General features: G+C 38.5%; 1 protein-coding gene across 14 annotated transcripts in view; it reads left to right on the forward strand.

Moving 5' to 3' along the window:
• LOC140557578 (ERC protein 2) overlaps positions 1-19,096 on the forward strand; it is a 247,306-nt gene that overhangs the window by 65,352 nt on the left and 162,858 nt on the right. For all 14 annotated transcript variants that reach the window (XM_072682120.1, XM_072682123.1, XM_072682127.1 and 11 more), the window contains one exon: positions 1,328-1,495. In XM_072682120.1, the coding sequence (XP_072538221.1) occupies positions 1,328-1,495 (168 nt within the window). The remainder of the gene's footprint in view (positions 1-1,327; positions 1,496-19,096) is intronic.

A 19,096-nucleotide genomic window follows, 5' to 3' on the forward strand; every position in this document is an offset into this window, starting at 1 on the left:
TAACGACTCCTGATAACGAGCTCACCAACACCTCAGCAGTTCGTCTGATGTACTCTGCACTGCATGTTAGACAGAAACCTGGAAACTCAATCAGGCCTCAGTAACTCATGTAAGAACATACATTGACGCCAAGTGTGTGTGTGTGTGTGTGTGTGTGTGTGTGTGTGTGAGTGCAGGTATGTGTGTTAGTGAGAATTATAGACGTGACTGTGTTCCTGTTTTAGTTTTTTTCTGTGGTTGTGAATGACAGAACATGAGTCGTGATTGTATGTATGTATATGATCCATAACTGTGCGTTTAATGTCTGCAGCTTTTACTTCTGAATCCTTTGCTGTGAGATAGTCATCACACTTCTGATTTTTGTGTTCTATCGTTTCTGTTCAGCAAGTCATGTAAAAATGGCCAGGCATTGTCTCTGTCATCAGGAGATTGCGAGTTTGATTCCCAGCTCCAGCCATCCATGGCTGGGAGTCCAAATGAGCACAGTTGGCTTTGGTCTCATTGAGAGGGTACAATGGCTCTTCCTCTCCCCTTCACATCACTTAGAGTCATGGTGGCATCTGTTACCTGACTTAACAAGCATTAACAAGCCTCCAGGCGTGTCAAGCTGTCCAATGAGGTTGCGTTTACGACAGTTGAAAAGAGGTGGCCTCTTGATTGGACTCAGGGAACATGCATGCAATCCTTCAGTCTCCCAACTTGGAACCATCATGTGAGCTCATGAGGACACCTAATGAATGGGTGGGAATTGGCCATAGGACAGAAACAAAAAATAGTTTGTGACACATTTAATATGATTAAAAGTAAATAATTTTTCCTGAAAATCCTTTGAATTAGTAAAATCTACAAGATAATTAATTTCAGTGCCTTATTCTGCTGGAGCCTGTAAGTTTTTATTCTAAACGGCTACATAACATTTTTAAAATGTTTTTATTTTTACCCTTTTATTATTCTTGTCTTGCCGTTGTGTATGAAATGTACTATACAAATTAAACCTGCCTGTTCTTGCCTCGCCTCATGTTCAAAGCCATTAATACATTTTGAAATCAGTCTCAAGAAAGCCATATTCTGCTCGAGTACAGTTGCAGTATTTAAATTAATGCACAATTGAAACAGTTCAAAACAAAAAATATATTGGTTAATAAAGTAAATTTTGTTATTATTTTGTGTTTTGTACATTTTCATTTTTTCCACTGGATTTATAATCTATAAATTGAAAAAAATCGTTTTTAAAACACATTTTACTTCATTTTACATTTCACTTTATTGTCACCATGAATGTTACCATTTCTGTAAATGGCTGAGCATTGCTGGTTGTCTCCCTAAGGTTGATGCCCTGAGGCTGCGTCTGGAGGAGAAGGAGTCCTTCCTGAATAAGAAGACCAAGCAGCTGCAGGATGTAACGGATGAGAAAGGAACGCTGAGTGGAGAAATACGGGACCTCAAGGACATGTTGGATGTCAAAGAGCGTAAGATCAACGTCCTGCAGAAGAAGGTCAGTGCCAAAGCAGCCATACAACCATGAGCACCAGTACGCTTTCCTGACTGATTTTGGTGACAGGAATGATTGGTGAAAATGGGGTTCGTGGTGATTGGATGGGGATTTTGAGCGATGGTAATGGTGATGATTTTGCTGATGGTGATTACATTGCTGGTGATGCTGGTTATAATGGTGGTGGTGGTGGTGACAACATGGTAAAGATAATAGTGTCTACAATCTACAATGACAATGCACCAACAACAGTATTAGCACTTTCATTATGTGACCTTGCCATGTTGCACAGACAAGCCCAAAAAACTGAGACATTTTTTTTATCAGCAAAACACATCAGTGAACCAAAGAAGACTATAAAAGGCGTCCGACAAAGATATATTCTCTGATTACACAAACCTTTTTGTACCATAATTGCCAGTTGCGAGTTGATCTTTTTGTGTTGGACTTGGCTGGCCCCGGACTTTTTCTGCTGCCCTGTTCTTGTCTGTTGTGGGATTTTATTTTGTCTGGACCCTTCTAAGCCAAGATTGATTTTGGACCACAATTCCTTTGTTCCAAGGCTGACACAGGTGCCATGCATTCGGTTCTGTTTGTTTGTTTTGGGTTTTGTCTGCTCATTAACTGTCCTGGGTTTTGGCCTAGGCCATTTTTAGCCTCATTTACCCTTCTGGTCTTCTGCTCAGGGCAGTGCTAGATAGGGACGAGACTAATGGTAGTCTCTACAGTAACTGTAAATTGGACTGTGTTTGGTTGAGGGTTTACCCTGCTCCAGTCTTTTGGGTTGAAAAATGTAGGACTTGTCTGTTCCAATTTGCGTAGTTGTTGGGAATGTGATACACATGTTTTCAGTTGTGTTGTCTGCTTGGATTATGTTGCATGGCATTGAGGATATGCTTTGATACAGATATATGCACACAAGGCCAGACGTCAGCCAGTGAGGCAATAATGTGGCCGAGGGATGTCCGGTTTCTCTTAAATGGCTTAACCTACGTCTCTATAATTTAATTGCGATTTTTGATTAAAAGGTCCAGGAAAAGAGCAAAGCCTAATAAGATTTAATAAGCAAAGACATTAGCCTCTTGTGTCATCCAGCAGCAGACTGTGTGTATGTGTGTGTCTGTGTTTTCAACCTAGGGTCTATCTCCTGACTCTAATGACTTTTATAAGGTTAGAACCACCTGCAGGGAACCATCCAACTGCTCCCTTAGGACCACACGCACATTCGTTTTTCTCTGTTGTCTTTCGCTCCGCCTAGTCGCAGTCAGCCTTTAATTAATACTGCACTGTTTCTTTAAAATGCGCTGCCATTTAAGTGCTGATCTCAGGACTGAATGTCCAGCTATGTCCAAGTTGGCTGCCTTTAAAGCAGCAGGTCCCAGCTCAGCAGTCCCTCCAAACAAGGTCCATTATGGTGACCTTTAAAGCTTTTTCATGTGTGCTCTCTGTACAGTCATTTAATTATACGAGTAGCCCTCAAAGCCCCACCTCAACTCATAGCAGGGTGCTAATAAGCTCCATTGACTGTAGATTATTTATGAAGTATGAATTGGATGGGTGCACTGTTTGGCTACGCTATCATATATCTAATGTTCTTAGTTCAGCTTGGTTTTATGCGAGGTATGGGACTTTTTAAAGAGAAATGTGGATATTTTGACTGGACACAGTACGAAATTTGAGGGCATAGCCCCCATAAAACGGGTGTCGGTGTTTATGCATACATTTTGCACTTCTGCATTTCTGTCTGTTTTGCTACATTGTATTTCCTTACTTCCAGCTCTGGAACTTTTGGTCAGAAACAACACAAGCCAACTTGCACAGTTTTTTACATCCAGCTTTTTCAACACTGTGGCCATACTGACTAGCAAATCTTATCTTCGCATTTCCCCAGTCCATTCTTCTTATAGTGAATGATCATGGTGCAAAACCCTCATTTAAGCTCGCAAAAACTCAGAATAACTCTCATGCATGAGAAGTCACTTGTACACACCAATATTTCACAGGGGATTCACTCCATCTGTCAGCAGGCAAATGTTTTATCCAAAGGATTCGATTGGTTTTCCAAACATTCAGTGTCCACAGGTCCTTTGGCCATAACTTACAGCAGTTTTGAAGCTCTTTGAGGGAGGCCTCTGGAGGACAGGTTTTTCTCTACACTGCTGTAAGTAGGCCTGCTCGCTGAGGAGAGATGAAAGAGCAAAACAGAGGTATGAGATGGACTGATCTATATCTGAAATAGTTGATAAACCCAGCAACCTGCTGAATGTATTTAACTCCAACAGGCATTCACCTAATCACATGATGAAACTACATGGGGTTGTTTATTTCCCCGTCCAATAATTCTCTCTGGCCCAACAGTATTATAGTTCTTCTGAATCATACTTGTTGGAGCAAAATGTCAGCAAGGCTTGACTAAATGAGTCTAAATGTTACTAAAGTTTTTTCTGACTTAAAAGGAAACAGAAGGTGTTCCCCTGTTTTGAAACACATTTTTAAGTATCGCTGGAAATGTGTTAATCCGTGATTAGGGGTCTAAGGGTATATGTATTTGCATCGAACCACCGAGGTACAGCTGTCACTGTTTAGTTCAAGCGGTCGTACGGCGAATATACAGTTCACTGTAAGCTATGAAGATTGATGAAAGCGGAACCGAATTTCAGGCATGACTTCCACCTGGAAGTCTTAAACTGTAACCCATTAGCAGTATAGTTTGGATTTACTTGGTATTGTGAGAATTGTAGTGGATGTAAGAGTATCCCTATGCCAAGGTAGTTTGTTTTATCTCCTTCCGCTCCTCCATCCTTCACTCTCTCTCTTTTACTGGTGCTTGACTTACATGTGTTCGCTCTCATCCTGTTGAAACTGACAATTTTGCCTTTTTCCATTTTATGTTAATTAATATAATATGGTGGATTGTATGAGGACGAGGACAGTTGTAGGGCATGTGTGCCCATCGAAACACATCGAACATGCAAAGGTTTACCACAGGCTTTAGCAGCTACCTTAAGGGGAACTATATGACACTCAGTGAAACAAACTGTAACAGTACAGTCTGATGCAGTACAGTCTGTTCACAGTACATGTAAAGAAGCCTATGTTAGCCCTATGCATTTAGGGGTTCTTGTTGTTTTTTCCCATTGCTATGTACTCGTAGCGAACTGTTAGGTCCAGTCTGCCTGACGTTTGTATACCATTACACCCGAGTCTGTGACATAGAACTTTTATTTTACTCATATACATTAAGTACATGTCATACATTATGTCTCTTCTCAGATTAAATGCTTAAAGAAGTAACCAGTAATGAAGAAAATTAAAATACACTGTGAAAGTCAAAACTGTCCAAATGCAAACAGATGGGTAATGAGAGGGAGTGGGTGTAGCTATTGTTTAACCAAGTCCTCTTCCATATCACACACACACACACAGACAAACATAGCACAGATTAAAACACTGTCAGTATCGTTGTGGAGTAATAGGAAACAGTCCTTATGGTGCACTCTTACAGCAACGGTAAGAAATGTGAAAGGAAAACATATTTGAAAAGTGAATGATCTAAGAGGCCCAAATCTGTCAGAGAAGATGTTCGTTTGATATGACGCAGGTTCCGATTCTGCTGTGCAGACCCTGGGTTTAGCAGATCCCTGAACATATAGATTATTTCTAGGCTGTTGGACAGTTTTCCATTACAATAGAATGCGTGGTCTATGGTGCAAGCCATTTTGACAGGCATTGTATGTTTTCACTAAGCCAAGTATTACAGTGCACACACCAACTCCATTTTTAAAATGCAACAATAGTTACCATAAGAGTAACTCTGCCTTGCACAGCCATGGGTGTTGGTAACAGTGCTTATCTACATAATTTCCGAATGGTTAAAGTAAGGTATAGTAGGGGTGGGAGGTGTACTCACATATACATATTTTTGGAATGGTTAAAGAAAGGTATAGTAGGGGTGGGAGGTGTACTCCAATAACAGTAAATACTAACATTATGTTGTTTCATTATAGGGATTTTACCATATAGTGTATACGCCAATAAAATGCCCAAAATTCCAAAATCACAAACACTCCCTATCCTCCAGAACAAATGAAATATGGAATTAAACACATTCAATTATCATTATAAACTCACAAAACACCCAACAAACAAATTAAAAGGAAGTCTGATAAATAGGTAGAATTCCTATACAAGTAGAAGTGTTGCACTATGATGTCATACGGCTGCACTGGCATCAGTCCTGTAGATAATAAATGTTTCTCTAAGGTAATGTTCTGCTGTAGCTAGTCAGTTAGAGAGGCCAAAGGATATAATGGAGGTAATTTAGAAATTTAACTGGTCTGGAGAGAGAGTATTTGATTCTGCAAAAAACGTACAGTTTCTGTCTATTTAAAAAATATGGAAAACAGTTTTTTTCCTGGTTTAGACAACATATTGTAATAGTATTGTACATATAAATGTATCATATAAATCTTCTTCATAATTCATTGGGAATCAGTTGAGATGTAAGCAATGCTATTCAGAGTGATTTGATGTGAAATGGATACATAACTGTAGTGTTTAGACTTGACCTTTTGCTGCCTGAAATTTGCTTTTGACTAAATGCATTTGTGTTAATTAAATAATATTTTAACCTACATGGCGGATTTGATTTATTTCTTTATTTATTTGTTTTTTACATTAATTCTCAATTTTATGGACCGATCAGTGTTTTTGGAGCAAATACAGATTGCTGAGCGTCTTTCAGCGCAGTCAGCTGTTCACTGGTGGTGATCGAAGACAAGGCTGGATTAACAACCTTTCCAGGCAAACTTGGTAATGCATCATCATGTCAAGCTTTTGTAATGTCCCATGCATTGTCTCTCAAGATGAAGTGTTCTTTGCTCTTGAGAATTAATCATATTTTAAAATGGTTGAAAATTGTAGCTTCAAGCGCTCGCTGAGAATTCTGTGAATTCAGAATTGCATTGTGGAGCTCTGTGTCATCAGCAGTGTTTACTAGCTCTAGCTCTACTGTGTTCTTATACTCACTGTACTGGGCTAAGTGATGTACTCTTGAAAGGGTTATCTAGTGACAGTTACAGTAAAAAAACAAACAAACAAAACAACAAACACTGGTTTAATGGTTTAGCAGCGGTTTGTATTGTATTGACATCTAGCGGTTTAGTAAGGAACACAGCATCTTGTGACCTTAAGGATCATATGATCTAGTAATATCACAGAATTTTACCCAAACATGACTTGGGTTACGCAATGTTACACGGCTCTCGCAAGCAGTCTTGTGCCTGCTTCACCAAAGTTACCTAGTGCAGTAGACAGTGTCCCAAGAACTGAGTGGCAATGAAGGGCACATCGTTCTCCCAATTACAAATTAGTGTTGCAGCAAAATGATTTTATTTTGATGTTATGATGTTATTTTAAATTTAAAGTAAAAGATGGCTACATAATGTTGCACTTAGCTTTAAACTATGTTCATGGCTTTTCCTAAGACTTTGATTAGCTTTAACATTTAATTCTGTCTGCCTAATATTGAGTTGGTCCCCTTTGTGCCTCCACAACAGACCTTAGCATTTGAGGCATGGACTCCACAAGACCTCTGAAAGCGTCTTGTGTTATCTGGCACTAAGGCGTTAGCAGCAGGTCCTTCAAGTCCTTAAGTTGTGAGGTGGGGCCTCCATAGATCACATCATTGAGCCTTGAGTGCCCATGACTCTGTTGCTTGTTCACAGGTGGTTCCTTTCTTTAACCACTTTTAGTAGGTATCCACTGCATACCATGAACACCTTGCAAGACCTGCTCTTTTGAAAAAGCTCTAACCCATAATTTGACCCTTCTCAAAATCACTCACATCCTTAGTCTTGATAATTTTGTACTACTTTCAACACATCAACTTCAAGAACTGACTGTTAACTTGCTACCTAATATATCCCAGCTCTTGACAGATGACCACTGTAGATAATCTTTGTTTTTACTTCACCTGCCAGTGGCCACTGTTATCCACTGCTTACCACAGCCATAAGTAATCCAGTGGCCTGGCCATGGACACAATGAAGAGCGGAGTGCTTTTGACATGACGAATTCCGTCATTTCAGATGGACAAAGTGCTCTCAGTGAACTCCTCTTATGTGCACTACTGGTACGGACACACACAGGCTCTTAAAACATACGTCAGGGACCGGTGAGATAAGAACGTGATTTGCTGCATTGCTGTCACAGTATTCAAAGCATTCTGCTTAGTGCGTGTGTGTCTGTGTGCGTGTACCCAAGACCAGGTGTCTCTTTGATCCTGCATTACTGTAGTGACTCAGGCTTTTAACAGACATGTAATGAGCCTGTTTTATACGAAGCTCTAATTGTGTCTGATTTACAGCTGGGGCGGCACCCTGATTTGTCAGCTTCCTGTCTGGGAGCAGGAAGTGTGCATCACTATGTTACGTGCCTTTTTGATTACACACTTAGTCGACCACACTCGACTGCAGTAATTTATCTTGGTAACAAAGCAACTGGAGTTCTACAGTCTATAGAGATGTCTTTGTGTGCACGTATTCGTGTATTTGTGCATGTTTCCAGTACTTGTCAGTTCTTGTTGTGTGATATACTCCAATTAACTGACCAAAGGTCCCCGGAGTAGCAACTGTATGGAATGTAGAGCTGGGCCAGTAACTGTTCATGGTTACAGTGCTAATATAGGATAACATATTTTTATTCAACTCAAATAGTTAGTTAGTTTATTTCTTTTAACTCACCCCAAATGTAGTTGATCAGCCAAGATATGGAAGTTTGCTTAGTTTTGGAAGTTTATGGTTTTAGAGAACTGTAATATGTGGCTGTCATACATCTGATTCTTTTTTTGTTACTTATCCAACACAAAAACTTCTTGATTTCATTTGACTATATGTGAGTAATAAAACCAGCACTGTCACCTAAAATAACCCTGCTGTTCTGAGTTTTCAAAAAAAGCCACTTTTAGGGCTGGACTATATATTGTAAATATTTATATTTTTGAATCTTTTATTTTTAGATATCAAACATGACAATAAAATTGACCATATTCATAATATTGCAATTGCATTTGTTTTTTTGCTATTTTCTTTGCAAAGAACATGTGTGGAAATGATATGAGAAGCTTTAGAAACATTGCATTTAAGAGTAGCAGCATTCTGAGTGCAACTGTTTTTTTATTTAATATTAAAACATTATATACACAGTTAGATATTTACTATTTAAATGTACAACATGCTGTGTTTTTGGTGTTACAAATAAATACTGATACTTTAACATTAAACCTTAAGGTTTTCATTATATTGTATATCATCAATTTCTATGTACAGTTCTTGAAAAAGTGGTTATCAGTTCATTTATGTTATTATTAATTTCTTCATAAGATAAGATAAGATAAAATAATCCTTTATTAGTCCCACAGTGGGGACATTCTCAGTGTCACAGCAGAAAAGGGATAGCAAGACACTCAGATGCAAAACATAGATAAATTACCACTATTATTTATACACAATATAAATAAAAAAAAACACATGCTATATTTCTAGTTAGTAATACCATGCATGTATACTAAACACACAGGAAATATAGCAATGGCCATGGATCCTCTTCATTACAATGAGTTAAATAATTGCCAAACTCACCAAACTACCTCACACTAACCAACAAACTCTGTAAAATGTAAAACAGCCTTTGCAGCCTTATGTGTTAAAGTTAAGCAGTTACTTTTATCCAATTCCACTTCAGTGTTCAGGTAAAATTGCATGGAGGTAGTATTATTTTCTGACTGAACAAAGCGTTTACATGCTTTTGTGAGCAGCGGGTAACAGGATTTTATGCTGTCAAATGTTGTTGCATTACATATTATCTAAATGTGGTATGGGATGCGATCTGTTCATCCTTCTTACTTCACAAAAATAAGGAAAGATTTCTGTTCAAAGAAATTGTTCAAAACCAGTGTTTATGGATAATATCAAGGGAATGTGTTAAATTAAAAGTAGGAGTGGTGATTTTATAATAGTGGCTTCTTATATGTTTTAAACAATAGATTACTACAATGAGACCATGAAACTTTAAAAACTGTAACACTCCTTTATGACATACACTATATGAGTACACAACTCCCGGGGGCTACTACTGTTTTTAGTACTTTTAGCGAGTTAAACTATATAACTACATCACAGTACTTTAACTTTATTTCTGCTTCTCTGCTTTACTCTTCAACCCTTCCTTTCTATCTCTCTGTCCCTATTTTGCCTTTTTGTCCTTTCTGTGCCCTTTTTACACAGCAGCCTGTCTCTCTCTTCCTCCTTCTCTCTCTCTCTTTTTTTCTCTAATCTCCCCTTCTCTCACACACTCTCAATGTCTCACAGCTTCTCGCTGTCATCTGTCTTGCTATCTCGAGTCTTCTATCTTCAGTCTTCCTCATTCTATCACCTCCCCTCCCCCACGGGCCTCCAATAATTTCCTTCGTTTACGTTCCCGGCAGACCCACAGGTCTGATTACATCACTGGCACATCTCCTGTCATTGTGGACAGAAGGAAACATTTCTACTGGTTGTTTCATTCCAGCACTCCAGACAGAGTCAAGCTTCCAATCAAGCATCTTTTTTAAGTCTTCCTGCCAAACAAACAAAGAGCACAGATACGGTGTTTGTGTGTGTATGTGTGTGTGCACATACTGCACACATGCACATTTGTGAGAGTGTATTTGAACATTTCAAACAGATGAATCTCTCACTTTGCAGGATTTACCATGTTGATTTTGATTTGTATTGAAATGTTTTCTGTTAAAAATTAGTACAATAGGAAATTGCTGCGCTACAGGGCTGCCTGATTGAATCGGGCACACACTGTGTTTCTGTACTGCCAAAACCTGAGGATAATGGCAAACAGGTGATGATTCTGTTGGCAGGAGAGAGTATGCACTAAGCTCTGGCTCCTCATCTCCCTGTAAAACACACAATTGCAGTGGGAGTCATTAGAGTGTTAGATCAAGTCATAAAAACACCTGATTTCTTAAAAGGGCTCCACTTTGCTTGAGCACCGTAATCACCCCCACTCCAGTTTAAACATGTAGCACTTGACCTCTCTCTCAAACAGCCTGCAGATAAACTGCCACACACAAAGAAAGAAAGAAGGGAAGAAGAACAGAATAGTCTTACTTTTCTTCTGATCTAGATATGTTCTTTAATATGCTCAAAATATGTAAAAGAGCAAACTCTGAAACAGTGGGTTGAATTTCTTGGATGAATAGGATTAAAAAAAAAAAACTTTGTACCTTGCTTCCTATGTAAACGTAACCTTGGAATGCCACTGGATCCTCTTCATTATGATGTTATTAACAAGTTGAAATACAAATGTAAGTGTATTATGGATGATGAGATTGCCAAACTCCCCAAACTACAACACCCCACACTAACCAACCAACTCTCAGCTTTTGCAAAGTCCATTTTAAGTAGCTGGTATTGTTACATTTACATGTTAAGTAGTTAAGTAGTTACTTTTATCTAGTGCAATTTCAGTGCAAGGGAGTGTTGAGGTAGTATGGAGGTATTATTATTTGAATACACTTGATTTTGTTTTTTGTCATCTATAGAGTAGCATTAGATTAGCATCCATCCATTCATGTATTCATGTTTTTATGTAGTAACAGTTCCATTCAGGTGCTTATTATTATATACAGAGTACGGTTGGGCACTCTGTATACTGTATACTGCGATATTTAAAAATTACGTTATTTCAAAATGAGGACAGTATTTCAAAATTATTGTCTAAATTCAGTCATGTATCTCCTCTGCTGCATTCTCTTTGCACTGGTTTCCTGTAGCTGCTAGCAGATTTTTAGATTTAGATTTAAAAAAACAAAGCCTACAAAGCCAAGAATGAACCAGCCCCTGTACTTGATGCTAAGGGTCAAAAGCAGATCAATACCAAGAGACTTTCAAGCCTCAAAAATGGCTTGGCTTGACCGTGGAACAAACTGTGGTGGAACAAACTTTCCCTGGGTGTGCAAACGGCAGAATCGCTCGGGCAAAGTGTCTTTTGTATTTAGTAGCATTTACGCTTAGAAGTATCTTTTGGTTTTTAGAATTCAGATTTCCATTTTGCCATAATCATGTCAAACTTTAATGCCTGTCGTTAAGTCTATGGTAAGGAAAGTGTGGTATCTGAAAAGTCGGTCAGTGCCAATATGGTCATAAGCCTAAAAGTTGAGATGCAACCAGGCGGTATGACCTAAGGTTCCAATTAAACTTTTTTTTTTTTTTTTTTTTTATTCGCATGCTGAGCATTATTGTACCTGAACAAGTAGCACTCAGAAAAACTACTTTTCATGATGTGCGTTAAGTAGAAGAAGCCCAGCTTTTACAGGTCAGCAGGTTCAAACAGCAGCTGAGTGAAAATTCAACTGGAACAGAGGCTCATCTGTTAGGGGCTGGCTTGTACAACTGTGACAATGTATAATGAAGTGTTTATTTTTTTATTTGTCCACTTTATTTAGAGAAGCATGACTGCATTGCAGTGGACTTCTAATTGAAGGGTAGGGGTGGCGAGTGTGCTTGCCCACATTTTGTGGTATTTTGAAGTCGTATGTCAGTGACGTTTTAAAAAGGGCCCTGTCTCTGTGTTGACCTAAATTCTCTCTCCTGGCCCCTTTTTCTTTTGGCATATGTCATCCATTGTTATAATGCATAAATATAAATCCACAAGAACATAGACTAGATTCATTTTTTCAGAAGTAACGTTAATGGGTGTCATGGAAGGCACTGGGTAGGAACAACTATCCGACTTTATATTTCCAACAATATTTATAATACAGAGATGTTGCCATACTCCATAAGGCAGGCATTTTAAGGCTAGTGTCCTGCGTGGCTGCATGTGTAGAACTGCCATTACAGTAGAAACGTCTTGCAGCGGTAAGATGATAATATAAATAATATGTTTGCAATGTAAACTGTGTACTGCTCATCAGTAAACTTTAAGGAACTCAATTTGTGATTTATCAAAAGGACCTGTCCCTGGGCTGTGGGTAATTCTAAGCATCTCCAAATGCCAGGATTAATCAAAACAAAATCTGTGTTTGTCTGATGGTTTGTTTATAAATATATTATTGAGTGAGTAGCAGGATATTCAGTGACCTACTTATGGTATTTCAGAACAGTCCATCATGTGTGCCCTGCCTTGGTCTTCAAAGGTTTATGATATTTAACAAACTTTTTACTCTGCAGACGTATGTTATATTAAACAGTCTATTTCTCTTTTTTTTTTTTTTTTAATCCACAAGGGTATTTTTATGAGCTTTTGCGCATGCCACACACACACAGACACTCTCACACATGGGAGATATGTTTGCATCACATTGACTATGTGTGGTTGCTGGTTGGTTTCCTGGTGGCTAGCTGTGGCCTACCCTCTAGACAGAGTTGTTTTTGGCTCTCAAGCCAACACACCCTGCTCCCTTCTCACTTTCTCTGTATATGTCTCTTTACTTGCTTCCCCTCCACTAGTATCCTATAAGCTGTGTTAGTCAACTTTGACATAAACTCTTGTGGTCAGACGTTAACAGTATTGGGCTTTTAGTGATTTCTGCTGTTTTTTTTTTTACGGGACCAGAAAGAGTACACAACCATATAATAGAATTTCTGTAATAGAAATGTTTTTGGAGGTTTACTGAAGTCAAGAGATGATCAAAATACACATATAACACTCCATACATTTGGTTAAATATCCCTTAGTAACAGCACATAGACCAGACGCCAGCCATCAGCGAACCTCTGGCAGAATTCTGGTTGGATATTTGACCATTCTTCTTGGCAGAATTGTAGAGTCCAATTACATTTGCTGGTTTCCTGGCACAGTCCAATTTTGTTTGATAGGATGGAGGCCAGGACTTTGGAATGGAAGGTCCAAAAGCTTAATGCTTTGTCCATTCCACAACCACATTTGATGTGGGTTTGGAGTCATTGTCCTTTTGGAACACCAGTTGGGTCCAAGTTTCAAGTCCTAGCTGATGGTTTGAGGTTACGCTGAAGAATTCCAAGGTGGTCGTTCTTCTTCTTCATTTTTCCATCCACTTAGTGTAGTGTACCAGTTCCACTGGTAGCAAAACAGCCCCAGAGTCTGATGATACTAACGCCTTGCTTAACAGTTGGTACAGTGTTATTGGTGTGGAATGCCTCACCTTAACTCCTCCAGACCTACTTCTCTGATTATTGTGGCCAAACAAATCTTTGTGCTGTCTGACCATTAAGCTTTGAATGTACTGTGTGTTGGTCAATCCAAGGACTGCTGAGAAACAACCCCTTTTTACTTAAGCAAAAACAAAGCTACCAGCTGTAGCCAGTCATGATCTATAACAAGAAGTGAAGAGGCCATGGCCTTTCTAAGTTAAAGACATTTTGGAGCTTTCAACACCACTGAATTAATAATCTAAGTGGTTGTATAATTATTTCTAACTTTGTATGTATAACCTTGACCCTGTGCTGATTGGGAAGCCTCCCAAAATTTATACTTGTACTTTTTTTCATTAAAGATTCTTGCTGTACACAAATTTTGGCCCAGACAATCCACAGGGATCATTGAAATTCCAATATTTCCATTACATATATGTAAACATTACATATATGTATACTTTGCTCTACCATCTCTCTGACTCTGCCTCCTAGCCAGGATTAGCATATCTAGCTTTTATCTTGTTCCTGAGGAGGAGAAGGCACAACACCTTTCTGTACATTAATGCCCTCTCTTTCCTTCTCAAATTAATCCAAACAGACCTCCAGCAATTGATAACCTGACTGAAAAAGATGCTTAACTTCCAGCCATTCACTCAATCATCAATGGCTTATCAGTGATTACCAGATGGCAATTGATCACAGAGACCCGAGCTCAGGCCCCTGGGGGACCCCCCTGATGAAGGACAGTCCCTTTCCCCCATAATACTTCCCAGATGAGGTAGAATGGAGCCAGGCAGCCCATAGTTGATGAGAAGGCTATGTATCAAGTGGGCTAAAACCATGGTGGAAGATTCATAGGAGCGATAAAGATATTCTGTGGTTGCGCTGAAGAAACGGATTGATAGATTATTAGTTCTCTGTTAAGCTGCCATACGCTTAAGGAGATGGAGTCCATGGTAGTTTGGAGTGATGAGAGGGGGTGATAACCCTTTGATAAAGCCCATTTTGAGCTTGTGCTGTGGGCCATGGGTAGACCCAAGCACAGCTGCAGATATTTCGACTGGGTGGGATGATTCTTTTTTTCCCCCCCTCATTCCTACTTTCTTTTTCTCCTTTTCCTTTTTTTCCTTCCCCAGCTTGGATCAAAGCTTTTAGAAAATGCTTTGAAAGGAAGAAAAAGCAGAGAATGAAAGAGAAAAGGAGAAAAAACAAGTAAAAGTGGCTGATAATTGCATAGGCAATCACGACAGCATTCCTGGACTGGGGAAGTAGTGATAGAGATGTGTGCGGGGGGTGCTGGACTGTTAGCCCTTAGCGCACGTGTTAGCCCTTTACGTTAACCTTTTCAATGGTCTAGCCTTCAACAGTCTCACAGATTGGGAAGCTGAAATGCTTGCAGGATTTCATAATGCCCTATGAAAGAAATTTTATTCTTTCGACCCCAAATTAGTTTCCCTGTTTTTCATTGTTTCAGTGTTTCACAGATTTTTAATTTTTAGTCTAGTTTTCTGTAAGAACTACAAAAATTAAGAAATGTAAAGTTTGAGATATAAATAAAACTCAAATATTGCACTAAGATAAAAACATATGCACACACTTGTACCCTCACCAAATTAGTAATTAAGAAGTCTATACTAAAACCTAAAAAGGCCTCCTTTTGCGTTCAGATTAGCCTCCATTCTTTGTAGCATGGATTCCTGGATTCCATGGATTTCCACGTGGGAAACATTGCTTTGAGATTACCGGTCCATATTGACATGATTTAGTCATGCAGTTCCTCTTCAGGTGAGCTTTAATGCTGCAAAGCTCTCATTCAATCACATCCTGAAGATCCTGATCCAGTTACTAGGACCGCCACTGATAAACACTCAAACACTCACTGATCCTGTTTACACCTGGTCATGCCATGCATGTTGAGTTTCTAGATTATATCTGGATCCAGATAAGTCCAAGCCACATTAAAATGCAAGTGTAAACTCACCCAAGACACATTTAAAACGGATACAAATCTAATTGCCATATCAGGAGATCCAAGACACTCTCAAAAACAAAACCCCCTCCCAGTGCAAACAAAACACCTCCCCTATGCAGTTTGGCTCTAGACATGTGCTCCATGTCTGTGAGGAAGATGATCATGAAGGACGACAGCATGTAAAATCCTGAATGGCGGCATGTGAAATTGCAAATTTCGGGACAGCAACCATCTTTAGCACAAAACAAGAAGTGGCTGAACGGATAAACAGCTGGTTGCCGAGTAACAAGCGGATTTACATATCCCGCATATATGTCTCACACAGCAATCAGATTTCAGTCTAAGTAACCAAAGACACAAGACATTTGTCTACCCATTGTAAATAAATGCGGCTAAAATCTTATCAGGATACAATACAAATACTAGTCACATGAAGTGACCAGGTGTAAGTGGGGTCATTGTCATGTTGATGAAACCAGTTTGAGATGACCTTTGCTTTGTAACAGTGCATTATTGTGTGGCCAAAAGGGGACATACATGGTCAGCAGCAATATTTAAATAGCAAAGATTTCTTGGTAATAATGAGCCCAAAGCATGCCAAGAAGACATTCCCTAAACCAAGAGGAGCATTACACCAGTTTAACCAGCTGGAACCGTTTTTTCAGTCCTTAAATGTGCCCACTGTAGCCTCAGCTTTGTGTTCTTGACTGACAGAAGTGGAACCCGACATGGTCTTCTGCTGCTGTAGGTTGTTGTGCATTCTGACTGAAATGCTTTTCTGCTCACCACTACTATACAGTTGTTGCATGTTATCTGAGTTACCATAGTCTTTCTGTCAGCTTGAACCTGTCTGGCAATTCTGAATACTTTCACCATCAGTTCTCATGGTTTATGTGAACATTAGCTGAAGCTGCTTGCCTGCATCGGCATGATTTTAAGCATTGCACTGCTGCCACATGATTGGCCAGTTAGGTATTTGCATGAATGTGTAAGCATGCAGGTTTTTCTAATAAATCGTACATGTAATGTCCTGAATACAATCCAATAGTAGTAATGTGTTTTTAATTCTGTATTTTAATTTATTTAATTTTTTTATTTATTTATGTTCCTGAGTATACTCAGTATGTCTCGATTAGACTGTTATTTTGAACACTGAAAATATGAATCTTAAAAAACTAAAAATCGCACTCTTCTGAGAATGGCCTGGAGTCCTAATATTTTAATGTGCATGCTAGATTAACATGCACCTGTACAACACTGCTAAAGTCCAGAACTACACACCATATAGAAAAGCTGTGAGAAAGGAAGCAACAATAAAACACACGCTACTTATTATGCGGGTTATGCTGTAGACTCTATGTTCACACACTATAAACAATTTTCAGCTATTGTGTTGCAATGTGTGGCATTACGTAATGTGTTACAGTTACAGTCAAAAAGTAAGTAATTATATCACAGATACATTCAAGATGATTACTAGCATGGATTGCATTTCAGCATGAATTCAGCCAATTAAATTTAGAATGCATGTCCTCAGCAGTGACTATGTCAATGAGTTCTGCTGCTTTTAATAAAAGAAATCCTCTTTCTAAACCACACCGACACTGACCTATAGACATAAGCAACCTATAGACATGAGTAACAAACTCAACAATACAACCAATCAGCTGTCAGAATCTATATTTTGGCTTAGGGTGGAAAAACAGTCAAACTCTACAGCAGAGCTTTATCAGAATCTTTATTTTAGCTGGGGGTAAAATAGAAAATCAATCAGAATCTTTCTTTTGAGGAGGAGCAAGAGTTCTCTCAAACAGTCAAAGCAGTGTGAGTTCTGATTCTGCGAGAACTGACGCAGCTCATTAATCTCGTAAATGTCTTTACTGACGGTCATAAACTAACATTAATACTCTTGTTCACAGTTTATGTTCCATCGTGGAAGTTACTAAATGTACTTTGGTTCCATAAAGAACCTTTTTTGTAAAGAAGCTGTGAGTGTGAAGAAGCTTTAAATTGGTAAAGGACCTTGACTTTGACCTCTTTTTAAATCTTTTACAGGTTCTTCTTCTTTAAAGCTTTTTTTATGGGAAGAAAGATGGTTTATCTGTGGTAACACTCAAAGAACCCTTTTGCAAGAGCTGGTTTTAACCAGGAGGTTTGTTTCATTAAAACACACAACTTTGGTTTATGTGGAAATGAAAACACAAATATTTAATAGCTGTTTATGCATTATATGTTTTGTTTTCAATTTGACTCTCCTTGTTTTAGGACAAAATTCCTAAAAAAAACTACTTATCTTTCAATGGAAGTCAGTGTAAAACAATTTTATTTCAAGTCATTTTGGAGCGTTTCGATTGGCCCTTTCATACTGATGCAGTATAAAGAACAACTGTCAGATTCACACTATGTCAAAAAATGACAAAAATGGAGATTTGGGCAGAATGAAGGTTTTAAAAAGACAATGACATTTTTGAACAGGGTTAAAGTAACCCTGCCAACTCTGGTGTGAATCCAGGGAACACACATAGAATGCTGGCATGGCCACTTAGATGAAAAAAAAAAAACGGACAACAGACCTAGCTTGAACTGGTTAACTGTTGCTTACTAAGGTTCTCTGACAAGAACAGAGTGGGGAACACATTTTTGTAAAGCTCTGTGGGTGGAACAAAGCACATCAACCTTGTGATTGGTAAAGTTCTTGCTTATGCAATATTATGACTGCCTAGTTTATACCAAATGAGAAGAAATATTGTGAAATTAATTTATTGGTTATGGAGAATTCTTTATTTACAAAGAATTCTCCATAACCAATAAATGAATTTCACAATATTTCTTTTTTTCAATATTTATTTTTATGTCCACTACAGCAAGATTAATCTGATTAGAAAGATTCATTGTGCACAATAACAATATCATGTTATTAAATATTGGCATATGTTCATGCCTTAATGTACACCAGAAAATAAGTGATGTGCATGGACTGGATGCCAAACTACATACTGTACATGCATTATCACATACTGATAAAATTCCAATGTTATCATACATTCCTTCTTCTTTTTTTGCTATTTGCTATATTGATTTATTGCCTCCTAGGGGCACTCTTACTGTATGTACAGTTGCTCCATGTACATGGAAGTTATGTTTACAACATATCTTAAGGGCTATGCCAGTTTCTCAGACCAAGATTAAGCCTCTGTTTACTAAAATGAATTGTCAGTGGTAATTCAGTCCAAAGCACTGCTGACTAGCCTTAAATCATGTTCAGGGAGCTTACATGCATTTTATTTTATTGTAATAACAGTAATTATTATTATTATTATTATTATTTCATCTTCAGTCTCAGATTTCACAGACAGCAGAGCTCTGGTGAGCTCTGGTGAGAGTACAGTCTATTCCACGTCTGTCTGTTGTACTCTGCCTTTGTTGGGCTGCTTGTTTTCATACATATGCTACAGGAGGCAA

The sequence above is a fragment of the Salminus brasiliensis genome, chromosome 6 (genome assembly GCF_030463535.1).
Source record: "Salminus brasiliensis chromosome 6, fSalBra1.hap2, whole genome shotgun sequence".
Lineage (NCBI taxonomy): Eukaryota > Metazoa > Chordata > Actinopteri > Characiformes > Bryconidae > Salminus > Salminus brasiliensis.